At 35.2% G+C, this 27219-nt stretch overlaps 5 protein-coding genes and 3 non-coding genes across 9 annotated transcripts; 5 read left to right on the plus strand and 3 right to left on the minus strand.

Annotated features, from left to right (window-relative positions):
* Positions 1-2368: 2368 nt before the first annotated feature.
* On the plus strand, positions 2369-5211 carry LOC141606966 (cytochrome P450 83B1-like). The gene is made up of 3 exons (XM_074426345.1): positions 2369-2940; positions 3633-3951; positions 4597-5211. Exons 1-3 carry the CDS (start codon positions 2369-2371, stop codon positions 5209-5211), a joined length of 1506 nt encoding a protein of 501 aa, XP_074282446.1.
* A 1949-nt stretch (positions 5212-7160) lies between these two features.
* LOC141609933 (small nucleolar RNA snoR20a) lies at positions 7161-7253 on the plus strand. Its single transcript, XR_012527835.1, has one exon. It is a non-coding gene; the product is annotated as a small nucleolar RNA snoR20a (small nucleolar RNA).
* A 79-nt stretch (positions 7254-7332) lies between these two features.
* Positions 7333-7414, plus strand: LOC141609909 (small nucleolar RNA R38). Its single transcript, XR_012527812.1, has one exon. It is a non-coding gene; the product is annotated as a small nucleolar RNA R38 (small nucleolar RNA).
* A 230-nt stretch (positions 7415-7644) lies between these two features.
* Positions 7645-7727, plus strand: LOC141609910 (small nucleolar RNA R38). Its single transcript, XR_012527813.1, has one exon. It is a non-coding gene; the product is annotated as a small nucleolar RNA R38 (small nucleolar RNA).
* Positions 7728-8299: 572 nt separating this feature from the next.
* Positions 8300-12603, minus strand: LOC141604765 (protein BASIC PENTACYSTEINE6-like). Of its 2 annotated transcripts, none has more exons than XM_074423256.1 (3): positions 12301-12603; positions 10017-10118; positions 8300-9636 (listed from the first exon to the last, which is right to left on the minus strand). In XM_074423256.1, exons 2-3 carry the CDS (start codon positions 10068-10070, stop codon positions 8620-8622), a joined length of 1071 nt encoding a protein of 356 aa, XP_074279357.1. In that variant the 5' UTR covers positions 10071-10118; positions 12301-12603; the 3' UTR covers positions 8300-8619. The 2 variants fall into 2 exon arrangements, with proteins under 2 accessions (XP_074279357.1, XP_074279356.1); XM_074423255.1 differs by having other exon boundaries at positions 10017-10134; positions 12301-12444.
* An 806-nt stretch (positions 12604-13409) lies between these two features.
* LOC141604766 (uncharacterized) lies at positions 13410-17214 on the minus strand. Its single transcript, XM_074423257.1, has 3 exons — positions 17038-17214; positions 14831-15001; positions 13410-13903 (listed from the first exon to the last, which is right to left on the minus strand). Exons 1-3 carry the CDS (start codon positions 17137-17139, stop codon positions 13823-13825), a joined length of 354 nt encoding a protein of 117 aa, XP_074279358.1. The 5' UTR covers positions 17140-17214; the 3' UTR covers positions 13410-13822.
* Positions 17215-19582: 2368 nt separating this feature from the next.
* LOC141604767 (histone H3.3-like) lies at positions 19583-21358 on the plus strand. Its single transcript, XM_074423258.1, has 4 exons — positions 19583-19667; positions 19855-19960; positions 20686-20762; positions 20864-21358. Exons 2-4 carry the CDS (start codon positions 19889-19891, stop codon positions 21123-21125), a joined length of 411 nt encoding a protein of 136 aa, XP_074279359.1. The 5' UTR covers positions 19583-19667; positions 19855-19888; the 3' UTR covers positions 21126-21358.
* Positions 21359-25409: 4051 nt separating this feature from the next.
* Positions 25410-27219, minus strand: LOC141604768 (aldehyde oxidase GLOX-like). Its single transcript, XM_074423259.1, has one exon. The coding sequence runs from the start codon at positions 27161-27163 to the stop codon at positions 25550-25552; it is 1614 nt and encodes a 537-aa protein (XP_074279360.1). The 5' UTR covers positions 27164-27219; the 3' UTR covers positions 25410-25549.

Consider the following 27219-nt stretch of genomic DNA (forward strand, 5'->3'; position numbering starts at 1 on the left):
TCAGCATAAACGAAAAGTCAAGGTGATCAATAAATACCAAAATAAAACGACATTGTGAACGACTTTTATAGAGTACTTAAAATTAGATAACCTTATAATTTCGCTAAATAGTGATCATAACTCAACCTAAACTGGTAAAATAATCGGAAAAAATCGCCGCCGGATAATAAATTGATGAACCAAATCAAGCAAAACCCAACCCAACCCAAGCAAAATCCGACCAAAACTCAACTGGACCCGAAACATTATCATAATTACCCGACTCCATAATGATCCCACCCGCTATCCCACCCGCCAAATCTATCTAAATGCCTGGACCTGTCAATGACCCGATGTGACCCAAATTCGACTGGATCTGAGAAGAACTAAGAAGTAAATGGAATTTGTGTAGGTTTATGAAAAAAATGGTTTAAACTTTTTATCTAAGTTATAAATTTTATATTTATATAGTACAAATTTGTCTAGGTTTATGAGTAAGACGGGTATAAGCGGAGCTTGGACATGCGAGATGGGGCGGGGTGGGTATGGGGCGGGTCTCACGTGATACCCATACCCGCCCCACGACCCGCGACGAATGACACGTTTGAAACCCATCCCCGACCCACGGCCCATCAAATCATTATCCGCACCCACCTCAAGTTGGGCGGGCGTAGGGCGAGACTCGCCAAAACCCACCCCACTGACATCCCTATTCATTGGTGATGGTAGTTTAGTCAATCTCGTACGACATATCCATGCATGGTTGTTTTAGCTAGGATTTGAAAATAACATTTCTTCATGAACACAAGACGATTGCAATAGCGTATATCTATTTGCAATAATCAACTTGTCATATACTCCGTAGATAGCAACAAAATATTCTACCCTCCCACGAGTAAAAAATTGAAATAATGCTCTCTAATTATTGCTAATCATTTACCAACTACATACATATACTAATCTTATGTTTATAAGAAAACTACTATGACTCACTGATGTTACTCTTCCTTGCTAATTCTCGTCTCAACAGTCTCCATTAGCTTATATTAATAATTATTTATTTTGCGTGAAACAACTTAATTAACCATGTTAATGGATCTGGATTTAACCACCTTAAATATTTGAATTGATATTCGATTAAACGGAGGGTTTAAAATGCTTAATCTAAACTAGTGTAGCTACCCGTGCAAATGCACGGTATTTTAGATACAGATATTTAGAGACTTTAATAATTAATTAAACTAATGCAGTTTACCTCTATTTTGAAAAGGGTAGAAAATTTGTATATATAATTTAAATGAGATATTTTATTAGCCTTATTTATATAAAAGTTAAATAATGAATGATGTTATACAGTTAATATTGTTTAATTAGGAAATAAATATTGTTTAATAGTAGTAGATATAGATAGTTGACACTAACTAATTAGGAAACAAATATTGTCTTGTAGAATATCACTTAGGCGGGAAATTTAAGCGGGAGAATTTGGAGATGTGTTAATCTTTTAGTATATAGGGGATTGAACTAAATAAAACCGTATAAAGTTGAAAATATTGCAACTGAGCATGTTTGGCCTTAATTCTCAAAAATGAGTTTTTGTTTTTAAAGCTTAATTTTTCAAAAGTGTTTTTCAAAAGCAGAAACAACAAATAGTTGCTTCTATTTCTATGGGCAAAAATATGGATTTTTAGCTTTTGAGAAATTTTGTTTAACTTTTAGAAAAATATGTGTTTGGCCAAAAAGTGTTTTTGAGTCTAAAAACACTTTTACAAACTAGGCCAAAACTAATTTGAGAAGAATTCAAAGTATTATTTACTCATGAATCGAATCATTGAAAAATCTTGATTCAATGATAACAATTTTTAAAAATTTATATACGGTATGTTATACAGAGTATTCAGTATGAAAATCTTATAAAATAATCCATTTATTCTGCTCATTTGTTTACATTTGCTTTTGGCAAAAGGACCAAAGAAAGAAGAGTGGAACATTTGTGATTAATATTGAAAGGTAAATAAATGAGTGAAACACCAAAAATAGAATAAGTAAATAAATGACGAATGAGGGAGTACTATATTGACCTAATTTGTCCACCTATGCCAGAATAACCGTCAAAATTGAATGTCACTCGACTCAACGTTAACTTGACCTAAAAAAGTATCGATAAGCAAAAACGTTAAGGTGAATAATCAGAATGAACCTTAACCAAATCAAAATCCAAACTCAACTCAATCCAAATCTGAACCGAATGACCCAGATACCGGTCCTAACACCTAATGCCACTATCTAATCTGGGTACATTTTCTCATTATACTCCTATATATAGCAAGCTTGTGCAAGTCCTTAATCATCATAACATGCATAATATACATTAAGGCAACATAAAACTATGTTATTACTATTACTTTTCCTACTATTTTTATCTTTTTCTTGCATATTTCTTCTTCATAAAAAACACAAAAATTATGATTCATTTCATCCTCCTCCAGGCCCAAAAGGCCTTCCTTTCATAGGAAACATACACCAATTTGATTCTTTCCAACCTCATATTTACTTATCCAAATTATCAAAAATTTACGGTCCAATTTTAACCCTAAAATTCGGTCGAAAACCAATAATTGTGATTCAATCAGCACAAACAGCTGAACAAGTTTTAAAAACACAAGATCTTAATTTTTGTAGTAGACCAAAATTAATTGCATCACAAAGAATAGCTTATAATGGCTTAGACATTGCATTTGTACCATATAATGAGTATTATAAAGAAGTAAGAAAAATATGTGTTGTTCATTTACTTAACTCTAATAGAGTTCAATCTTATGCTCCTATTCGACAAGACGAAGTTTCAAGGCTCGTTGAGTCGATCTCAACCCTGTCTTCTTGTTCCGAAATTGTTAACTTAAGTGAGTTAGCTATGAATTATGCTAACTCTAATATATGCCGGGTTGCTTTTGGCAAAAGGTATTTAGGCCTTGTCTCGTTTTAATTTTTACGTTTGATGAGAAAAATAGTTTAGATCTCATGCAATATATGCACGGTATTTATAAAATTTTACTTTTTAGTGTACTCCGTATTATTTATGGATTTTAAATTGATATTCACTTATTTTTTATTTTTCTCATCACTTTATTTTAATTTGAGCAACAGAAATTAAAATTGTAAAAAGTCATGAAATGAATATTTTAATGACAGTTTTCTTTTTACCGAGAAATTAATGATGTTATTTTTAAAATATTTTTGCTATGAACATTTTTTGTGCAACTTCTTATCATTAAAAGTCAATGAATTTTTATGTACAATTATTTAAAAAAAATATATAGAGTTTTTTTTATCATACAATAATGGAGAAAAATTTATGTATAATATGAAATAATATAGAATTTTTAAATATTAAATTTATTAAACGATTGTGCCATTAAAAGATTGTGAGATAATATATGCTAAAAATAATACACTTTATTTTAGGAAATATTATTTAGGCTGGAAAAATAAGAGTTTCGCTTATTCATTTAGTAAATAGAGATTCCGGAATTTTGAATTAACGTATGAAAACCTATTAAAACTGACCTGAACTGAATGAAGCTGAATTGAACTGAAATGAGCTAGAATTAAGTCAGAAAGAACAGGACCTAATATGTATTTGTGACTTGCAGGTTTGACAACATAGAAGCATCGAAAAGAAGAAAATTTTACGGGTTATTACATGAAATCCAGGCCTTATTTATAGGCTTCTTCTTTACGGATTATTTCCCTTGGATAAGCTGGCTCGATAAGTTAACAGGACAAAAGTCGAGGTTAGAGAGAGCGTTCGATGAATTGAACAAGTTTAACGACGAACTTATTAACGATCATCTCGACCCTAATCGGCCTAAATCCGACCAAGAGGATATCATTGAAGTTCTACTCCATCTTAGAAAAGATCGGTCATTTGGGTTTGATCTCACTTTGAACCACATCAAAGCATTACTCATGGTAATATGATCAGTTAGTCTTATTATAGACCTGTCAAAATTCGACCAGACCCGAAACCCGACCCACTTTTTTAGGGTTACAAACCCGTTTTTTTTACCCGCGACCCGTTTGACCCGAATCCGAAATGACCCATTATTTTAGGGTCAAAGTTAAATCAATAATTTTATTAAAATATTAATATTTATATATTATATTTTGAAAATATAGTTAATTTTTTTTATTACTTAAATTACAAACACCACTAAAAAATCAATTTTATATAGCTTTTATACTATTTAAATAATAAAATAATTATTAAAAAACATTATTTTAATAATTATGTCAATATAATTAATGTAATCGTTGAATATGATTAAAATTTTAATTTTAAATATGTTTTACACTTTTAAAAAATATTTTTTAAATTAAAAAAAATCGTTTAAAATCTTTAGAAATTATTTTTTGGCCCGTATTCTGATCCTAACCCGACCCGTAACCCGTAACCCGACCACTATTCGACCTGACCCGTATTATGACCCGACCAGTATGACCCGACCCGGGACCGACCAGCCCGACCCGTTTGACAGGGCAAGTCTTATATGAGACGGTTTATATAACCGGCTCAAATGAACCGGACATTATTTACAATGTTTTTATGTTGGGCAGGATATAGTAGTAGCAGGAACAGACACAAGTGCAGCCATGATAGTCTGGGCAATGACAGAGTTACTAAAGAATCCCGAAATCATGACAAAAGTACAAGAAGAGATAAGAAAGACGATACACGACAAGGACTATAATCGCGTCACCATGGACGACCTTCCGAATCTTACCTATTTCAAGGCAGTCGTCAAGGAAACCTTCCGGTTTCATCCTGCAGCCCCTTTGTTGATTGTTAGAGAAACGGTTCGACAATGTGTCGTTAATGGGTATGATATTCTACCAAAAACTCTAGTCTACATAAACGTGTGGGCTATTGGGAGAGACCCGGAATGTTGGAATGACCCGGAAAAGTTTATACCAGAGCGGTTCTTAGGGAGTTCGGTTGATTATAAAGGTCAAGATTTCGGGTTAATTCCATTTGGTGCTGGTAGAAGAATGTGCCCTGGTTTGGTTTTAGGAGTCGCTAATTTTGAATTAGCACTCGCGAATATATTGTACTCGTTTGACTGGGATTTGCCAAAGGGAGTCGACAAGGACGATCTTGATGATGTTGTTCTCCCTGGAATTGCTATGCACAAAAAAAATCATCTTTGCCTTGTGGCTAAACATCATGCATAATGTCTATTATTATTGCTAGTTAAATGAGAGATTGGACTCCATGCCCTTAAGATCAACTATCTTATTGTTATTGCACGGGCTCTATACTAGTAAGTTATCGAATGATGGATCATTCATGTAGATTAGTATGTATAATATACAAATGTACAGAAATTTTTTGTACATTGGAGTCTAAAGTTCAATCTAATTTAAGTTTAGTTCAGCTCTATTCATTCTTAGTTCAGTTCAGCTATATTCACTTCAGTTTAGTTGAGTTCAGGTCATCTCGTCACTAAACTGAACTGAGCTTAATTAATTGGAGGTGAAGTAAGAGTTAATTTGTGAAGCGATGAACTGAATTGAATGAAACTGAACTGAACTAAAAGTAATATAGCTAAGCTGAACTGAGTTAAGCTCTGAAATTAAGCCAAAAAGAACAGGGCCTCAGTTCAGTTCAAGTTATTAAGTTCAGTTCAGTTCAGTTCAGCTTCATTAATTTCAGTTCAGTTCAACTATTTTCAGCCGAAAAGTACATAACATAAGTGTTGAACGTTTTGGTTTCAACAAACAAGACTAGACCTGGCAAGTGGGACAACAAGGTCGGGTAATTTCGGGCCAGGTCATTTCGGCTTTATACGCTTCGAGTCGAGTCGGGTCGGGTCAGGTGGTTTTGGATAGAGGTGGCAAACGGGTCAATCGGATCAGTTTCGGTTCGGGTTATTTCGGTTTATCTTTTTTTTCGATTTCAGTTCGGTTCAATTCAGGTTGGATTCAGTTTTCACTTTTAATCGGTTGTTGATATTTCGGGTTGGTTCAGGTTCGAGTTGGGTCAATATCGGTGTAAATAAGGTTCGAGTCGGGTCAATATCAGAGCAGATGAGATTCGAGTCAGGTCATAATCGGATCGGATGTCAAGGGATTAGGTCTTTATTCAAAAGATTGGATATAATACGAATAATTTTTTAAAAAAAAGTAATAAATAATGTTTTTTTGCATACCTACGATATAATATTAATTCATTGACGTCAAATGGGTGACACTCATGTACAAACAGACACCCTAAATGTGACGCTTAGGTACATTCGGGTCATTATGGGTTTCAATGTTGAGTTTCTGTCATCAATGTACGGGTTGAAATCGGTTCAGGTATATATCGGTTTGGATTAAAACAATTCAGGTTGAAACAGTTCAGGTTCATTCGATCTTGGGTTTATTTCGGATATTACAAATTCGGTTCGATTTCGAATCAATTCAGGTCGATTCAGGTTTCGGGATGAAGTTCAGTTATACCTTTCGGATGTACGGTCAGGTGTCGATTCGGATATTTTCGATCGGTTTTTCGGGTTCGGTATAATTTTGCCAGGTCTAGTTTTGGATTCGTGTCATTTTCGGGTAAACTATAATCAACTTATTTGTGAATAATAATTAGTTTGCAACAATAAATATTCGGCTCGAGTTATTTTGGGTCTGATCAATTCGGGGTTTGGGTAAAGTACATGTATTGAGTGATATCTCTCTTCCAAGCCCAATCACCGCATTCTATCTTCCAAGCCCAACCCTCAAAAACCCTAATTTCTACCGTCTCTCGTGTATATATAACCCAAGATTTGTATTTCTCAATTCCAAATATCTTCACAGCTGCCTTCTTCCTCCTTTTGTTCTTCCCCAATTATTTTCCTCTCATAATATTTACTTCCTCCGTTCATTGTTTTCCTTATGTTTTTTTTTATATGTGAGGTGTATTTTAATCAAACGTAAAGAATCAAATGAATCGGATGAGTATGAGTCGAATCATGGTGAAAAGAGGGAAAATGATGAAAATTTTCGAGGAGTTATTGATATTTCAGTTATATATTAACTGAGTTATATGATTATCTCCATTTTGATAGGAAGATCTGATTCACCCTCTTTTATTCAAATTATTTATAAGTTTTTTAAAATTTTAATTTAATTTTTTAAAAATTAATTAAGCCGGTGATGATTTCAATATGGTTGTTCGGCAATGCAATGTTTATAACTTTGCAAGATGTTGAAATACTTTTTGAACTAGGACGGTCTGAGGCTTATCTTATTTTCTATTCGCCTCGAAAATCCGATAATTATTTGTTAATTTTTTTTATTTTTGGTAATACGGAGTATATAAATTGTGGATGATGAGAAAATTTTAAATTACAGTTATCCCTGTCTGATTATCTGTGATGAAAATTTGTAATCTGACACAATTAAATTACCTAATTTCTTTTTATTTCCTACTAGTATTATTTAAAAATAGTTGTGATTGGTTAATTCTGCGCGAGCATCGAAGATCTTGTGATTGTCACAATTAAGAATTTAATTCACATCCAATTAAAATAATCTTAAAAAGGAAAAGAGGCCGTGAGATGTTAATATGCTTGTTATGACGGTCACAAGCAAGATTCAAGGACACAAATTGGGTAGTATGGAGTGTATGTAAATTGTGGATGATGATAAAATTTTAAATTACAGTTATCCCTGTCTGATAATTCTGTGATGAAAATTTGTATTCTGACCCAATTACACGGGAAATTATAAATTACTTCCTCCGTCCCGGTCAAACGTTAATAATTAAATGACAAGTAGAATAAATTGAATGAGAATGATCAAATTACTTATCAAGTTCATTCTTAAAATAGAAAGGATAATAAATGATTGAGACACACGAAAATGGAAAAGGATAACAAATGACCGGGACAGAGGGAGTTCATGAATTACTAATCTCCGCATCCGTTAATACGACTCAAATCGGCATTCCTAATTAGGTCGTACTGAGCTGGCAATAAAATTTACACAATGTAGTATTGGAGAACAAATTACAGGTAGTCATCCTCATATTTACAGTCTGATAGACGGTTTCTGTCGTTCCTAGACGATTGTAAGAACACAATTCTAAAATAAGACGTTTTTACACAGTGAAACGGTTCATTTTTTTATAAAAAGTTTGCCTTTTATATAATGAAATCGTTCCACACAAAAATTACGGAAAAACACGGCTCCGAGTGACTTTACTATCTAAATTCAATGACATCTATGATCATCAGTCATCACCAATAAACAGTTTAGACAGGTGATTCAAATTTTGACAAACATGGAATCCAGATCAAGGTACAAAACTAGACTAGAAAATACTGCAGAAAACTTCATACAAAATAGCCAAATCCGACACCCCGAGACCCGAGTTAACGATTTACATGGGTGTAGTTCTGTGTTTCAGACATGATTCTCTTTCAACCAATCCACTCCAGTTTCATATGAATCATATATCAAAAAGGTTGTCACATACTCAGTTACTCACATACAAAACATGATTCTATAAGCGCGGGAATCACCTCATCGGTTTTCTGCTACTTCTATATCAAAAAGGTTTCCTGCAATGATTTTAGATCTATCAGACTGTAAAAATGAGGATGACTACCTGAAAGTGATGTAACGGTTAGTTCCGTGCTTGGCCCAGTGATCCTTAAGGTCTACCGGATTAGACAGATTGTACCCCTCTCCCGACAGCCTGCTTAACAATTTGCTGAAAGCACTTCCACTCATTTTACGCCCTCCTATCCGTCCGTGTTTTTTGTTAGGCAAGGCTGGTAATGGGTACATTGACATGGTCATTGTGCAGCATGCTGATTGCCACCCTCCATCTCCCCATTTGTAACATTGCCGGTATACCCCCGTGCAAGAGCAAACCGGCGATGGCATACTTGTCTCGTCATACACTACTTGGTTCAGCCCGAGATCGGGATTCTTCCGTTCATGCTTAATCCCCGAGTTTTGCAAACCCTTCCACTCTGGAGATTTGTTTGAGAACATGTTATTCAAGTCATCGTCTTCTTTCTTCACCTTCCGTCCGCCTTTAGTTGTCTTCTTGGCCGGGGGCATGGCATTGGAGTCTTTGGCCCCTCGTTTAACTTTACGTGATTTTACATTCTCAGATGCCACTAGAAGCGCATTGGGAATCGGGTCATCTCTTCCATCATAAGAAGCTTCAAGCCCTTGAAGGGAATGTTGGTGTGGATGGTGCATGTGTTTTACACCTCTTGAAATGTGACACCCTGGTGGGCATGAGTTATCGCTGTCACCTAAATGCTGTCGAAACTGAAGTGCCGCCAAAGCGTTGTCCCGCTCCATAATGGCCTTATCCCTTTCCTCAATAGCCGTATCTCGCTGCAATATTGCCATATCTCTCTCTTCAGAGACTTTATTCTTTTCACCTAAATGCTGTCGAAACTGAAGTGCCGCCAAAGCGTTGTCCCGCTCCGTAATGGCCTCATCCCTTTCCTCAATAGCCGTATCTCGCTGCAATATTGCCATATCTCTCTCTTCACAGACCTTATTCTTTTCATTTATAGCCATGTTTCTCTCTTGGATCGCTGCATCTCTTTCAGCCATTATTGCCATTATATGCTTCATCGACTGGGGCTGCATCAGCCACTTAAGTAGCAACATAACAATAACACAATTAGAGCAACAACAACAACAGAGCCTTAATCCCAAAATGGTTTGGGGTCGGCTGACATGGATCATCCTTTAGAACCGTCCATGGGTGAACGCGCACCTCAAAATGCGAAAAAAATTGAAAAGAAAAATTGAAAAACAAAAGGGGAGTGAAACATAATACAAAAGGCAGGTAAACTTATAGGTTTTAAAATCGAAGTCCGGATTTCTTTTATAAAAACTTGGAATTTAAATTGAGAATAAAGATTAAAACGATTTTGAAAACCGAAGTAATAACACAATTTGAGCAGGCAAATTAAAAAGAATTCAATAACATAGTGTGTGCTGTAAAATAGATAAATTTAATGCCCTTCTACCTGACTGTGTGCTGGTTTGTGTCTTCCGTTTTCACGGTGCCCGCTTCCATTCATTCTAATCAAAAGACGCAAAACTTGCTTCCTATGGCTTTCTACAACCACCTATTTTAAAAGCACACTGCAATCATAAGATCAGAAACAGGAAGATAACAATGAAGAGGGGGATTATACGACAGTATCAGAATATATACAGCACAGCAAACAGCTCTTCAGCCAGATATCATAAAATCCCAGTTTTTTTTCGGACATGATGTCGAACAAGTGTAAACACTGGTCATAATTTTGCCAAGCGTTGGGACCAAAAGCAAATTTTCATCTTGTATCAATCCAAGATGCAATGTTTACTGTTGCTTTGAACATGGCTACAAAATATTCATAAACTATCTATAGGTATATACTGACACTTCATACATTCTAAAAGTATACAGTGCAATACGGAGCCCTCATGACTCCATTGGATAAAAGTCTAAAAGGTCCAACGTGGCGAAGCCAGGATTTTTCATTAGGGGGCCAAAAAGTTTCAGGAGCAGCGAACTACTAATGAAGTAAGGAAAATTTTAGCTAAAAAACCAGACGGGCAAGGGCCTCCTGGCTCCTAATATACCCTTAGATCCACCCGTGGCTGCAAACAAGAAAAAAGATACGTACGACTAACCAGCTTGTGCCTCCATCACTTCTTAATCTTGTGTGATGTAGTTGATGGATTAAATTAAATACATACGAGTATTTCATTTGAACACCATAAACATAGGGGTTTTTTTTGGTCTAACGAAGCGCGTATTTAGTTGCATTACGTGGGGAGAGGGTATTCGAACCTGGGACCTATTGTCCACAATACCTCCCTCCATCTTAACCACTAGACCAAGACATCTTCAGTACCATAAACAGAAGGTGTGCTCATCCTAGGTATGACCATAATGACAATCACCCCGAAAATCACTTCACAACACTTTGATTAGTGACATTATATAACCTCGAGCATAGAGGTTCTCCATCAACAAATATTGCTCAAATTGGAATCTGCAAATCGATATCAAGGTGCACTAGCATAAACTTGAAGAGCAGTAAAAAGGTTACTCACAATCGAGCAAATTACATTTCTCAATAGTTAATAGTAAACAGAGCCGCCCTTCTTTTACACACACCACGCGACACAAAAGGGGAATGAAATGAAGGACCGAAGGGAAATAGACCATGACTACTGAAATAGCAAATGAATATGAAGCAAAAAAGACATGAGAATCAAAGGTCTGCTACTGCTCAATAGAGTTTTGATCATACTGATATAGTGATATCTCCTTTGCTCAGTCTTGACGAGACGTTCTTCAGTATCCGACATCAGAATTCTCCATCAAACTTTCCCATTTAATGTGGAGGGGGTTTATCATAAATATACTTAACCTCCTATCCTCTCAATAATTTTGATCATATCGACATTAGTTATCTTATATCCTTTCAACTGCATTACAAAACTCAACCCCTGCACAGTGTCGGAACTAGGGCGCTAGGAGGGTGCTCACCCTTGCTGGACAATGAAAGTTCAGAAATTTTTAGATGAAATTTCCAATCTTTTTAACAATGTACCATATTGCATTACTAGTTTGCCGTCCCCTTAACTATAAATCCTCGTTTTGCCTTCACTCCACCAATTCAACTATCAAGTACTCGAATCTCCACAGTTAAGAGATACATAAGCTTTCCGTTTCTACTTCCTACCAATCTATCCTAACAAAACATAGTTAACGAGTTACAAGTTACAACCAAGCCATCCCAATTATCCAAACATCCTCAACATTAGGCACTCATTATACAGCACTTGAATAAATCAAGAGTTTACCAAAATGCCCTCAAGTCAAACATCCATTTAACACACAGAATCTCAAATACTTTACAAAACCCGAAAAAGAACTCAACTTTCTAAAGGTAAACCAACCATCAAAAATTTTGAGTACCCATTTTTATTCTCCTTTGATTCTACAAGGTTACGATGACACGGTACACCCAGTGGGGGATCTAAGGGGCAAGCAGGGGCGCTTACTCTCGCGAACAGCGGAATTTTGAAACTTTTAGTCAGACTTTATTCCCATCCCCCCTCAGATTTTTCGCCCCCTAACTATAAATCCTAGTTCCGCTACTGGGTACACCCGGTATACTCAAGAATGTCTCGCAAATTTCTCGCAAACAAGTAAGTAACCAAGCAAAAAGAGCAGATACAAAAATATAATCAAAGCATAAAAGTTGAAACGGAATCAAAATATCAAATGCAAGAAAAAATGGAGCTTACCAAAGCAAAAGGGAAGAAAGAGGGAAGAGAGGAAAGATGAAGTAAAACCCTAAATCTACAAATTGGGGGGAAAAGGGTAGAGGTAGATTGGACTGATTGTAAGAAAAAATATGAGAATTTTAGAAGTAAATGAAAAATGTGGAACAGTTGGGGGGGGACTGGTCACTGGTGAATTGTGGTGATGGTAGTGGGGAATTGTTGAAGTGGAAAAGAGGAATTTGAGGGGAAAAAAATTAGATAAAAATTTCAAATAATTTTGATTTTTAAGGATGTATTGGGTTTGGGTTGGGTTAGGGTCGATTCGGATTAGGGTTGAGTCAATTGGGGTTATATCAGGTTGTAAACTAAATTGTGGGCTAGTAAATACGGGTTGTGGGATTACTCAGGTTACAAGTCGGGTCGAGTTGGTCATAACTCACTAGTCGGTTCTGGTTCTATTCATTTTTTCCCGGGTAGTATAGGTTAGGGTCGATTTGAATTAGGGTTGAGTCGGTTCGGGTTATAACGGGTTGTAAATTAATTTATGGGTTGGGCTGAGTTTGGTTGGGTCAAGCCGTCAAGGCAGGTTGTGGGATAACTCGGGCTGGAGATTGGGTCGGTTTTGGTACCGAGTCGGCTCGGTTTATTTCATTTCGAGTTGTACGAGATAATATCACTTAGCCTACGGGTCGGGTGGGTTTCGGTTCATTGTGCTCTCGGGTTATTTTCGGGTCGGGTCATTTTTTTTATTCACGCGGGATGGTATTTGACTTGGTTTAATATTGATACGGATATGTCCGTTTTAAAAGAGGTCAACATATCTTATGAAGATCGATTATTATGTTATTATAAATAAACACGTAGATTTTCATTTGTAATCGATTCATGTTAGTATGTGTTACATCTGTCCTCATTCTTTGTTTAGCTTTACATCGTTACCATTTCTACGTGCAATCTCAAGCGCAATTCGTGAATCAAATGATTAGGACAAAGCGAATAACCTTGTTACATTTTAAGAGAATCCGATACTGTATTACAAATGGCAAAATCAATGAACATCAATTGATACCCCCATCTGTCAAAAAAAAAAAAAAAAAAAAAAAAAAAAAAAAAAAAAAAAAAAAAATTGATACCCAACAAAAGCCAAAATGGTCCATCTCACTTGAAACTCCTCATCACCGGACTCGATACAGAAGGGTCGAATCTGGGTAGTTTTGGATCCGGTGTCTGAAAGCTAGTCTGAATCAAGTTCCAACTAGACCCGGTCCAAATCTGACCCGTCAACGCATATTATGGAAAGATATATCTCAATGAACTGAACAAATTCTTGTGAATCATCGGTCATCACCAGATACATAGTTTACATTGAATGAACATTCAAAAATAAAATAAACTGAAAAAATAAGACCGAAATCAGCTGGACTGGTGGAATATATATTTTACTCTGATCTCCTCAAGCATCAGTCTATTGCCGAACACCAGGGGGGATACAGGGCAATTTTCCAAGTCAATCTGAACCTTTGTACAGTTTCCGGGCTAACATCTAATCCTCTTTTTGTGTCTCTTTACTCGATTTAGTTAGTACGAACACACCAAGTACAATCAGCGAGGCACCTGCAAACCACTGATACCATGCATACATGATACATTACACTCGGTTGCACATAAAAATACGCATTCCCCACGCAAAATGGGAAATTATCTTACGACTGTTAAATTAATTGTATCGAGTATAATATGAGTTACAGAGTACAAACTGTTCTCACTACGGGTCCAGCAGTTCCGTTCCTATTTACTTGTACTACAAGGTAGGAGAGTATGTTCTTGAAGCACAATAAAATCAGGCATCCAGACAATAAACTAGTGCTATACTGCTATTTACAGATACTTCAAGCACAAACTTCGCTTTATTTTATTGTATTGACACATATGAAAACCATTATAATAAGAAAAGAAAAAGGCATTAATGCTCTAAGATATAACTGTGGTGCCCGCAAGGGTGGAGTCTAGTGGTTAAAACTTGGGTGAAATTCCCAGGAGACCCAGGCTCAAGCCTTCCCAAGAGCAAAATCTTGTGGAGCATTCTTGACCTGAGTCCATGCCTAATAGACTTCGAGCCTGTCACCCTCGGGTGGCTTACCTGGTATACGTGGTTTGCAGGCTATCACGTACACCCAAGGGTTTACCAAGTGCACACCGAAGGTAGCGGCTGCGGGTTCCCTCGTCACCAAAAAAAAAATGTGGGCGACTAAACCAAACAATTTGACTCGACCGTAAATACTCATTACGATAAAATTCTCCTTGGAACAAATAAGACAACTCCTCAAGATAATTGCCAACTTTAGAAAGAGACGTGAGTTTAGATGACCTAGAATGATTCAGCCTAAGTGCCTCATATTGAGTATCAGCTTGCTATTACATTCTTCAAATAATGTGGTTACCAACACGTCATGAATCACATAATGAAAGTTTATGTAAGGATGCTATGAATGAAAGTAAATGCCGGACGTGAATCACACGAGGAGAGTTTATGTAAAGAAGCTTTGTTTACCTTAGGTGATAACGCTTCCCCAAAGAGGAAAAAACCAGCCAGGCCTGAAGAGAGGAAATTTGTCGCAAAGTTAATCACTGTAGCTTGCAAAGATGACAAAGCTCTAAGGCTGTTGGTGTAGCATCCCCACATCGTCACATTGAATAAAATTACAAAGCTATACTTGACAGGCTGCAAACAAAATTGTTCCTTGTCATTTCAAGCTCACGTAGTTACACGGCGTTGCACAAGCAAGACCACAGGAGCCAGAAACCACTAGATAATGGCATTGGCGCATTGCATATCGATAAATAAACTGCAACCAAACATTTGACAATTGCATAACCTGAGTTCAACTAGCCTTGCCCAACAACACATGTACTCCGTATTCAAGAAAAGACAACCATTGTCAAGTTTAGTAAGCCGTATATATTAATTTCAGGAGCGGCAGAGAACAGTTTTGCTGCATTTGAAATGTAATGTACACTTTGAAGCGTTAAGCACTACAAGCACATCAACTCCCACGCCTCCACTAGAAGTCTTAAATTTGACTGGAGTCAATACACCAAGTCGCCAACATCTAATTTCAGAGAGGTCTTCCAGCCATGAGTAATATTCCTCAAAATAACTACACCGTATTTGTCAAACCTCAGAAGATAGTTAAAGCAATCCTCAATATCTACAACGTATTTGTCAAACCTCGGAAGATAGTTAAGCCTTCCCCAGTTCCCCATATTAACCATTTGTGTAAATAACATGGGAGGATGATGGAGGAGTGGGAAAACAAGGGCGGGAAATGGACCAGTATCATTTCCCTCAGAGTCTCTTCTTGTAGAGTCTATCTCCCTTCACCACTCACCACTATCGACACAAACAAAGCATAAAACTACCATAGACACGGACACAGGGTTACAGTTTCATAATGGAATTATTTCAATCCCCATCAACATCAAAGCTCTGAAATATTTCGCCACGCATACAATCACACTCGATATGCAACTAAAGATGTCCTCACAACCACACAATCACTCGACTGCGACGCTACAGCAAATATGATCCAGAAGCTAAACAATTTCAAAACATCCAATATTTCTCAACTCCCTAAACTTCCTTGAAATCATCATACACCATTTACACCTCAACTCACCTACCTATTGAACAATTCCTAATTAGAAAACAATTTCTCATCATTTAATAAGTTCAATTTGAAGCAAATCGAATTATTGAGTTAACTCGCTAAACATTAAAATTCAGCAATCGAAATAATCTCGAGATAACTAGCTAAACTCTAAACTTCAGCAATCGGATTAATCTCGAGATAACTAGCTAACCTTTAAAATTCAGCAATCGTATTAATCTTGAATTCTTGATATAACTAGCTAAACATTAAAATTCAGCAATCGGATTAATCTCGAGATAACTAGCTAATCTATAAAATTCAGCAATCGAATTAATCTCGATATAACTAGCTAAACTCTATAATCAGCAATCAAATTAATGTCGAGATAACTAGCTAACTCTAAATTACAGCTATCAATTCAATCAAATTCTACTACTTCCATGATCACTAAACCTAGAAATTCCAAATCTCTGGTACCTAAACATTAAAATTCAGCAATCGAAATGATCTCGAGATAACTAGCTAAACTCTAAATTTCAGCAATCGTATAAATCTCGAGATAACTAGCTAAACATTAAAATTCAGCAATCGGATTAATCTTGAGATAACTAGCTAATCTCTAAAATTCAGCAATCATATTAATCTTGAATTCTTGATATAACTAGCTAACCATTAAAATTCAGCAATCGGATTAATCTCGAGATAACTAGCTAATCTATAAAATTCAGCAATCGAATTAATCTCGATATAACTAGCTAATCTCTAAAATACAGAAATCGAATTAATCTCAAGATACCTAGATAAACTCTAAAATTCAGCTATCAATTCAATCAAATTCTATTACCCCGCAATCATAAACCCTAGAAATTCCAAATTGAGAGATAATTAGATAAATGTCATAAATCAAAGCAATCAGGAAGAAATTATCAGTCAAAATTACAGATCTTGCAAACAATGAAACGAAATAACGGACAATTATATTGTTAATCAGTTAGTCTTGTGTAAGACGGTTTTACAAGGGTGTTTATTTTCGCAGAAAGAAACTTGCGTAAAACCGTCTTACAAAAGTATTTGTGATAAAAATAAATGCAAGGATTATGACGCAAACCTGAGAAAAGAAGAATTTAGCAGAAATAGCAGCTAAAGCAGCGTTTAAACCGGCGGCAACCGCCCAACCGTATCCTTTGCTCTCTCTATTGTCATTTCCCATTTCTTCACTTATTGGACACTGCTGAACTTTCCCGGTTTCATAACGAGATTAACGACCCGTTAATTAACTTTGGTCTCGGTTTGGGTTAGCGGTGGTAATTGGGTCACTTAGATCGGTCACGACTTTACAACTCGTGTTGGGTTGGGTCAGCGTCGTCATTTATGTTCAGTCAGTTTAAAGTTTGTTTCGGTTTGGTTTGATATCGTGACAGGTTATCTAATTTATTGTACACTAGTTTAGATGTCGCACAATGTATATGAGCTGTATATATAGTTTTTTACTTTTTAGTCAAATACACAAATGAAATTGACGCGTCATTAATTTTCAAATTTCACCTTGATTTGAGAAAAAAAAATCAATTTGTAAATCTAATTAGGAAAATTAAGTAATGTTAAGAAATGTTTATTTTTAATGAATCTAGTTAAAACAATAATTTATAATTTTGTTTTATACTCATTAATTATGCAGTAAATCGTTCTCTAATAATTACACCAAATGAAAGAGTTAGCAATTAGTAATTAATGTGTTTATACCAATTTTATTTAAGTTTAATTAAAAGATTATATTTTAATGTTTGGTAAAAAAAATTATAGTTTCATGAAGAGATTATATGTTAATGAAAGGATAAAAAGTTTAATTAAAGAATAATTAATCTTGTTTGTTATCTTATATATGGGAAGTGCATTTTGGAAGAAAAACATTTCAACTCTCTTATTCTCTTAGTATAAAAAAAAAAGGATGGTAAGCATCATTTGTTTATTATTATTACAATTAAAAATAACGATGATAAATTAAAAAAAGGGCAATTAAGTCATCACATCCATCAAGATTTTTAGATTGGCACGAGTTTTGGTGAGTAGGAGGGTCCGGGTGGTGTGAAGGGCAGGGTGGGGGGTCGTTTGAGTTCAATTGTGGTTGTGTCAAATGGACTGATAATGGAATTAGTAACGGAGACAAGATTTGATCTCAACAGCAGTGAAGGGATAATGACATAAGGGACACTTGAAAATTTTTGGAAATTATACCTAAAAACTTTGATTTTTCATTCGCCAGCGGGGGCGAGCGATGCTGCTAACTCCACCACTGAGTGGAGGTTCGTTTTTGGCTTATAGAGATGCTGAGTGGGGGGGAGATGATGGGAAGTTGGCATTATTGCACTGGGGAGGAAAAAGGAAGAATGCTCCATACCGAGGGTAAGGGGAAAGAATTGGTCGTAGAAGCTTCACTTCAGTCACCTAAGTAAGGACTAGGCTGTCGAGTGAATATTGACCGAGTTTTAGCTATAAACAGGGAAATGAGGAGTCGCTTGCTCTTCGCTTTGCTTGTTTTCTTTAAGCGGCCCATGAGAAGGATCTCAGAGGTCCACCAAAGCACGCGGCAAAATGACCCCGTAACCTCGGGAGAAGGGGTGCTTGCCTATCTTTTGACAAAGTCTTTTAAATATTAGGGACAATGGATAAAACTTTCGGGTAGTTTAATCGTGGAAGTTGGCCGGTGCTTTAGCGTCAAGGTGCGTGTTAGTGAGAAACAAAGGGTGGTGGGTTTTTTGTATGACGAGTAGTGGTGGCCTGTGGGAAGTGAGAGCGAGGATGTTTGGAGAAGAGAGTGATGACATAATCTTAATCATACAACTTGCATAAAAAAGTTGGATGGTATAAAATTTAGAGTTATTAACATGGAGTATATAACTTGAACCGGCACTAATATCGAGTCACGAGTTATCTCAAATTGATTATGCGTTGAATTGGGATTAATAATTTGTTACTGACCTCGTCGTGCCAAATTTTGAATTATACTCCCTCCAATCCAATGCAAATTATCCACTCGCCTTTTAAAGTCAACCTTGTTAAATTTTGACATCGATTATATTTAATCAAATTTTTAAAATTTATACGTAAAATTGACATATTAACATTTGTTATAAAAAGTGGTTTCGAAAAACTATAATTTCGACAAAAAAAAATAATATATAAATGAAGACAAACGTGGTCAAATCGTCGTCTCGTACACCGTAAAAAGTAAAATGGGTAGTTTGAATTGGATTGGAGAGAGTAAATAACAAATTGTCAGTTTAGAATGATATGGAACGGGTTTTTCGTATCCGGTCCGCTTCAAACAACAACCTGACCAAGATGGGCTGACTCAATGATTCTCAGGCCCAAACTCAAAAATCCAGGTTGTGTCCCAACTCACACACAATCTGGAGGGAAAATCAGTTACCGCAATAGCCGGAACGAAACAAACACAGTTACTCTACTTATCACGGTAAAAGAAACACACTTTTACAATTTTACTCTCCCACGATCCCACAATTCACCCTAAAATAAAAATCCACCAATCAAAACCCTCCGATTAAAAACACGGATCGCTGACGTGTCACAAAATCAGCCGTCAAAATCCATGCACTCCCAAAATATGTAAACCGACCTAAAATAACCTCCTTCGCAAGTCTCCTATATAAACTAACCCTCTTACCATTTCATAAAAATCCATCGCATACAAAAATATCTACTCTTCTTCTCCGAATAGTAATCCTTCTTCCCTCATTTGTGAAGCGGTTTTACAATAACTTATCGTTTAGTTATTTGTAAAAGAAGAAACGGTTTTACCATAATTTAGTGTAAAACCGCTGTAGAAAAGTAATTTTGTTTACGATTTTGTTATATATGATTAGTTTTGATTTGATTGTTTATGTTTTTTCGTATGATTTTGCAGGAAATTGTTGATTGTTGATTGAAATCGAATTGAAATGGCACGTACTAAGCAAACTGCACGTAAATCTACCGGTGGTAAGGCTCCAAGGAAACAGCTTGCTCATAAGGTATAATTCTGCAGAATTCAATTACTTAATTGATTTATTAGCAATTTTCTTTGAAATTAGGGTTTCTATATATGTGTTCTTGAATTTTGTTGAATGAACTCCATCCTCTGGTTATGTAATCTTGCTATATAGTTTAGTAAATTGGATGATTTGTGCTTCGTCTTCTCGAAATTGCGATTATTTTTACGTTAAATGTTGCTAGAATGCGAAGTATAGTTACAATGTAGTATTATTATCATGAAATTAGGGGTTAAATTAGGGTTTCGTTGCGTTCTTGAATCTTGTTATTGAAAAACTCCATCCTTCTGTTAGCTAATGTTGATTTATAGCTTAAATAATCGGATTATTTGTACTTCTTCTCGAAATCTATCAATCAGGTTTTACGTTAGTTTTTTCTTGATTGCAATTACAATGTCGCTTGATTATCGTAAAAGTAGTGATTGAATTAGTACTTAATTTAATTTGATTGATTCAGCTGGATTTATTAATGCCCAATTTGATGTTGTATTTGACATGTATAGCGTAATCTATGATGAATTTTTTTCTCCGAAATTTATGATAATTTATTTATGATCAAGTGATTTCGATTCGTTATAATTTCTTGTTTATTTCCCATTTGTTATACATGTACAATTTAATTTCCTAGTTTGTTACGGGATTAATTTCTGCGAACGTACTAAATTTATCGAAATTTCATTTGCCTAATTTTGAACATGAATATTCAGGCTGCTCGTAAGTCGACTCCAATAATGGGAGGAGTCAAGAAACCTCACCGTTACCGTCCCGGAACAGTCGCTCTCCGGTAAATCCCTTAATCCAACAATAATTCCAACACCCAAGTTTATTCCATTAGTTTTAATTAATTTTAATGATACTAATGTTTGTGTGTTTGATAATGAACAGTGAAATCCGCAAGTACCAGAAGAGCACAGAACTCCTAATCCGAAAGCTCCCATTCCAGCGTCTCGTTCGAGAAATTGCTCAAGACTTCAAGACAGACCTCAGGTTCCAGAGCCACGCGGTATTGGCATTGCAGGAAGCAGCAGAAGCGTACCTGGTCGGACTCTTTGAGGACACCAACCTGTGTGCCATCCATGCTAAGAGGGTCACCATCATGCCTAAGGACATTCAGCTCGCTCGTCGCATTCGTGGTGAACGTGCTTAAGGGACATTCAGAAGATGATGTGATCTAGTTTTACTTAGTTTGGTTAATTAGGATTTTACTATACCTAAAATACTGTTTGATTGCGTTATTGCTGTTAATTGGTTGTTTTTAGGAATTATTACAAACAATGTTATGGTAACTATTTCCCTTGTTGTTCATTTTGATCTCAGGAATCTATGTTTGAATTGGTAATTTGGTGTTGTTTCGTCATAAATGTAGTCGATATTCGCACATATATAAAGCTACTTTACGTAAGAAATTGTGTTCATAAGATCCTGCAATTCGCAATTGCGGGCTTCATGAACTTGAAAGACTCTCATTTTGGGCCAGCGGAGTTTCTGTAAGACTAGTCCAGCCCAATTAGTATTTTTTCGGTACCCTTCTAATCAATCTTTAAGCTCCTAATTCACACATTACCTTACCTTGTACTCCCTCCATTCAACTCCACTATACATGTTTGTTTTATGACGAATCAAATAAGATCCCACATGAATATATTTTAATTTATGTATCGATAGAAAATTGAAGTTGAATGTTCGCTTGTGAATAGTGTGCAAAAGAGAAACATGTAAAGTGGAGTTGAATGGAGGGAGTAGGCGAGAGCGTCAGTCATATATGAAAATAGTTGTATTTTATACTCCACATTTTGTCGTAAAATAGTCCATATTTTACCGTTAAAACTATTTTATATATAAGGCCGTCTGAAACGATCTTTAAAGCTCAGACGAAACAGTCCGTCTGAAATGAGAATTAGCGTAACTTATTTGCATTCACATGATACATTGAGAAGGTACGGCCATGCATGAGTACGTGACATATTACGTAAAAATTTATGGTGAAAAGTTACTAGGAAACTATGGATCAACACTGCAAAAATGACACACTGGATTATTACTACAAACATTGTTCCAAAATTACAATAGACTCATGTTTAAATAATGCTGTAAAGCAGTCTATTTTTTACATTCAATGCATATCTAATTATCTAGTACGAGTATATATTGTACGCAAATTCTGCTCTACGACAGTGGCAAGCACCGTGTGATCGACAATATAAAAAAGAGTAAATTATCAATAATTCCCTTTTAAAATACATTTTTTAAAATTTACTCCCTTTTAAAAATTAGATCCCAGAATAATGCAAAAATTTAAAAATTGCTCTCAAATCCCTATTTTTACATTTTTATGACAAAATGCCCTTAAATTTGTATTCTAATACTTTGGGTGTAACTTTTTAACTTTTTTTAAAAAGGGAGTAAGTTTTAAAAAGTGTATTTTAAACGAGAGTTATTGATAATTTTTGATACACCATTTTATGTTAAGTCACCTCATAAACAATGACTATTTATTATAAAATGATCACTTTTTATAAAATTACACGGTATAATTGTCGTACCTAACTAAACTTAATTTAATGATTGTACGCTTATGTTAATGTTGCGGTTTGGCTGGGTTTAGTCGTGTAAGCAATAATTTTGTTACTCTATCTGATGCAGACAGTAAAGAAAGATACTTTTCAGTTGAAAATAACTACTCGAAATAATTTGATTATGTTAAGCAAATTAACATGACTCTTATCACGGAAAATACATTTGGAAAATATACGTAGTACGAGTAGTCGAGTACGTAGTTGTTTTACGTTAATATTCCAAAAAAAACGTTCATAAAGTCGTAAATTCGTAGTTATGTCTTCCAAGTCTACTAGTTTTATACCCGTACAATTTTGTACGGGTCGTAATAGTGCAAATAGCATGCACTATGATTAGATACATGAGCATATAATTGAGCGTGATTAAGTCTTCAATACCGTGACAATATAAATAGTCAAATTTGAAGATTTAAATATTTGATAAATATTAGATTTGAATATCAGATAATATACACCGTATTTTATTAGAATTATATTTTAGGTATTTGACATGTAAATTGCAACACTTTACGTAAATTGTGGCATTTTAACTTATGTTTTAACATTAAAATAAAAATAAGAGATAGAAATAGGAGGAATTGAGTTGAGAAAAGAGGGTAATTAAATAGAATAAAAAACATAGAAGGACCCACATATTGAACTCAACAACCAATGAGAACTCTTTAAAAAACCGAGCTTTTATACTATGTAGATAAGTAATGGTTCGCAAATGCGGAAATGATACAAACACGACTGCTTATTTCTTAAAACCGTTTTATAAGAGAGTTATTGTTCTGGCCTCCGTCTTATAAATACTCGTAAATGATTAATTAACATGGGTGAGTTATTAAAGTGAAATTTTGGATGTATAAATTGTCACTCAAATAAAATAAAATAAAAACTCTTAATTTAGGTGAATACGAAAACAAAAAAAAAGACTCTTGTCTTATAATTAAATACTAGTCATTGATCATTATCTTCTCAAAGTGCAAATTAATTCATGTGAAAGCTCCTTAATTATTAGTCTTAACTCTTAACTCCGTAGTTGATTAATTACGAGTAGTTTGCAAACCTATTCGACAAATTATATTATGAGATCGTGAATCCGTGATACTCCATATTGTTATTACATAAAAAAAATCAATTACCGGTAAAAAAATAATTATTTTTTGTTTAAAAAATGACCGCTTTCTATAGTGAGCATTTTTAAAAGTAGTCATTTTTAACCTAAAATGATTGTTACTTATCGTAAAAGGGTTTTTCTAACCTATGCCCACTAGGCATAAGATAAGAAATCAAAAAAGGAAAGAATTGAATGCATTTCTTGTAAAAGAGAAGTAAAAGTGACGAGATATTGCAATTTCCCATAAAAATAGCATTTAATTCTTTTCTTTTTTGATTTCTTATCCTATGCCTAGCCTAGTGGGCATAGGTTAGAAAAACCGATCATAAAATGATCACTTTTTATTTGTTTTATAATAGGAAAGTGATAAATACAGCCCTTATTGTATTTAATGTACCAAAAAAGGAAAGAAAAGCTTAAATCAAGCATTAATGACATCAATTTACGTGTAATTGTGTCATAAATTCCTAATTTAATTCCATTTTGGGAAGTAATTTAGTTCTTGGGCTGTATTTATCATTACCCTTTATAATATAACGGTTGCACACAATAATAAATGTCGTCTTAAATAATAAATGTCGTCTTAAAGCGTACATAAATTTGATTATGAAATTGGGCAATGGGGTAAAACTAATTAAGTAGCTCTGCCAAGACATAATAATATAGGATCCCACCTACACAACCTACAATTAATTCATTAATGTGAATCCAAATCATGCCTCGTCCTTACCCAATCAATTTACATATGCCATGTGAATCTTTGTTGTAGTCTCTTTTTTACGAATGTTGACAATTTTAGCAGAATATATGTTTAATGCATTCTTACCCATGGAATAGAATTTTCTGAAGGAATGATAGTTTTGATGAGCTCTATGATCGAATGGATAGTTATGAATTGAATAAATGTCATGATGGTTAGACCAGTGAAAATTAAGAAAAAAAAATATAAATAAGATCGTTGTATAATGTATAACAGCCTAATAAAATGTTATAAACTCAATTTGGTGATGCTAGTAGTAACTTTGTTATACGTATTATACAATGGACTTACACTGGATTATTAAAGCCTTTTTTTTTCGGCTGAAACGAGCAAAATTAAATTAATTAAATAGACTTGAGCTGAATTAAACTAAATTGAATAGAGATGAGTTGGAGTGAATAGAGTTGAAGTAAGAGTTAATTTTGTAAACAGATGAGCTTAATAGAACTTACCGAAATAACGCTAATAAAATAAGCTGAAATTTAGCCAGAAAAAACTGGGTCTAACTGACCTAAGCTAACGAAATAAACGATTTTGGTGCAAATTCAAGATCATCTTTATAACTGTCCACCAACTCTATCTTATGGACGGTTACAAAGATGAAAGATCAGCTTAAGATTGAGTAAATCTACAAGGACTTGACCTAGATTGGAGAATATATATCGTACTTTTATAAATTGTGGATACTGGTCTAGCAGAACGCGACAAAAGGGTTATCAACGCTTCCTCGCAACATAAAATAATGTTACAATGTGAAAAATTTATTGTCTTTTTTAGTCTATGATTGATGCTTTTATCTATCTATTAAAGCTAGCCATAAAAACAAATATATCCATCTATTTAAGAGGCAACGGGTACTTTACACCTAATTTTAGGGTCTCTAATAAGCCGGTCCAACAAACTGCAATAACATAAATTATACGAGTAAAAAAAACAACTATTAATAACAATTTAATTTCACAATTAATGCTACTTCATACATTATTATTATATATAAACGGAATAATATATGACAGCTAATTTTTATAATTTATGTATGGTAGAATTCCATATTCTTAAATTAATTCACTTTACAAAGAATTGTATATGCAAAGTGTAAACTCCGTAATTCCGTATATATAAGACAAGATAAATCACAAGAGTCGAACCCAAACCCCGGGACTAGGAACATCTCGATGCACAACGAACAACATATAAAACCCGGGTGGGGCGAGGTTTCTGGATCCGGGTGTGGTCACATTGACTTGAAATTGGCCCGGGCCTACGGGCGTTATGATCTTTGTACGGGTTAAAACAAGCAACCTTTGACTCATTGAAAAAGAATGAGTATTAAAAGCCGGCCTAATCATGGTAATTTTGATCGTATCCAGTTTAATTTTCATAGAAATTGAGAAATTTACCGTGACATTTTTACCATAGGTGATATTGGTATATTGAGTTGGGACCGTAACAGTCGGGCGAATGCCCGACTTTCTTGAACTCAAGTACGGTGGTAAATATGCCTCCAGGCTAAGCTCAGTAGGAAATAACACGTTAGTAAAATTGTAGTACTCATGAGGGTTACTTCCACCTACTAATATTCTCCCGTCTCGTAGTAAAACCGCGCTAGAATGGTACATCCTCGGGATTATAGACGCCGCCATGACATGAAACCTTGACCCTACGGGCTCGTGCGGATCGTAAACCACCGGGGTCAAAACCGGATCACGACCGTATTCCCATCCAGCACAACCCGATCCAGCTCCGTTAATTATTATTACTTTTCCGTTCGGAAGAAGTATCATATCACCCATGGTACGGCGCATAGGCATTTTTTCCATGACCCAAACCGGATTCGGGTCGTTAATTCGAATCCGTGCACACGTGTCAAGAGCCGGTATAAATTGCTTTTTTTTCGCCGACCAATAAGAATTATTTGGTGTACCTCCACATACTAAAACTTGTGCATCAACTTTCACCCCTAGCTCCAAATTAACCAATGGTAGGAGAACTGCGGACCCAGTACTAGGGTAATTCCGCGGTTCTCCTCCTGGTATACTTGGGTAACTCCGAACAACTTTATTTGCATTATAATCAAGCAAAATCGCTCGATTATTAGCAAAAATAAATAAATTCCCGTCAACATTAAGAAAAACAAAAGGGTACAAATTATTTTCCACGCCTTGATCATATGTTTCAGCTAAAAATGGCAATTTAAAAATATTTGTTGTCGGAAAAAATTCGTAATTAAATTGGTCTCTACCACCAATAATAATAATTTTACCGTTAGGTAAAATATGATTTGAAGCGTACCATCTACGTTGAAACAATTTATCCGAAAGTTCTTCCCAATCACACGTAGGACACGGAGTAAAAGTCCGAAAAACGCGTTCTCCGGCTTGCCAACCGCCGCTTTGTAGGAGGCAACCGTCGATTAGGGTAGTCCCGGACGAGCACCACGTATCGGAAATAATGTTTAAGGGTCGGTACGTGTTTGATAAAACATTGTACTCGACTGAGTGAGCCGTACAATCGGTTTTATCGTATCTAATTGGACATTGACTTGACCCAAGGGTTAAATTAGACGGACCGAAATCGGTCCGATCATACATTATAACACGATCATTGTGTAGGAGTTGCATGTGCATGGCAGAAATGCCTATTGTTTTTTGTAGTAGTTGCCATTGTCCGGTTTTTACACCTTTTGCTATTGTATTTTGAGAAAGGATTAATATATTGAATAAAAATAGGTGTAAAATGTGAAACATAATTATATAGTAAAAATTATGGGAAATTTTTGAATTTTTGAGTTTTTTTTTAGGGT

The sequence above is a fragment of the Silene latifolia genome, chromosome 10 (genome assembly GCF_048544455.1).
Source record: "Silene latifolia isolate original U9 population chromosome 10, ASM4854445v1, whole genome shotgun sequence".
Classification (NCBI taxonomy): Eukaryota; Viridiplantae; Streptophyta; class Magnoliopsida; order Caryophyllales; family Caryophyllaceae; genus Silene; species Silene latifolia.

Bases quoted from the DNA above. Each gene is read 5' to 3' on its own strand.
- LOC141604765 (XM_074423256.1), bottom strand. From the start codon at position 10,070: ATGAATGGAAGCGGGCACCGTGAAAACGGAAGACACAAACCAGCACAC. The intron at 9,637-10,016 runs GTAGAAGGGCAT...TTGCTACTTAAG, and splicing joins ACAAACCAGCACACAGTCAG to TGGCTGATGCAGCCCCAGTC.
- LOC141604768 (XM_074423259.1), bottom strand. From the start codon at position 27,163: ATGTTTCACATTTTACACCTATTTTTATTCAATATATTAATCCTTTCT.
- LOC141604767 (XM_074423258.1), top strand. From the start codon at position 19,889: ATGGCACGTACTAAGCAAACTGCACGTAAATCTACCGGTGGTAAGGCT. The intron at 19,961-20,685 runs GTATAATTCTGC...ATGAATATTCAG, and splicing joins GGAAACAGCTTGCTCATAAG to GCTGCTCGTAAGTCGACTCC. The intron at 20,763-20,863 runs GTAAATCCCTTA...GATAATGAACAG, and splicing joins CCCGGAACAGTCGCTCTCCG to TGAAATCCGCAAGTACCAGA.
- LOC141606966 (XM_074426345.1), top strand. From the start codon at position 2,369: ATGTTATTACTATTACTTTTCCTACTATTTTTATCTTTTTCTTGCATA. The intron at 2,941-3,632 runs GTATTTAGGCCT...TGTGACTTGCAG, and splicing joins CGGGTTGCTTTTGGCAAAAG to GTTTGACAACATAGAAGCAT. The intron at 3,952-4,596 runs GTAATATGATCA...TATGTTGGGCAG, and splicing joins ACATCAAAGCATTACTCATG to GATATAGTAGTAGCAGGAAC.
- LOC141604766 (XM_074423257.1), bottom strand. From the start codon at position 17,139: ATGGGAAATGACAATAGAGAGAGCAAAGGATACGGTTGGGCGGTTGCC. The intron at 15,002-17,037 runs GTTTGCGTCATA...TTTTGTTTGCAG, and splicing joins CTAAATTCTTCTTTTCTCAG to CCTGTCAAGTATAGCTTTGT. The intron at 13,904-14,830 runs GTAAACAAAGCT...GCATGGTATCAG, and splicing joins GGGAAGCGTTATCACCTAAG to TGGTTTGCAGGTGCCTCGCT.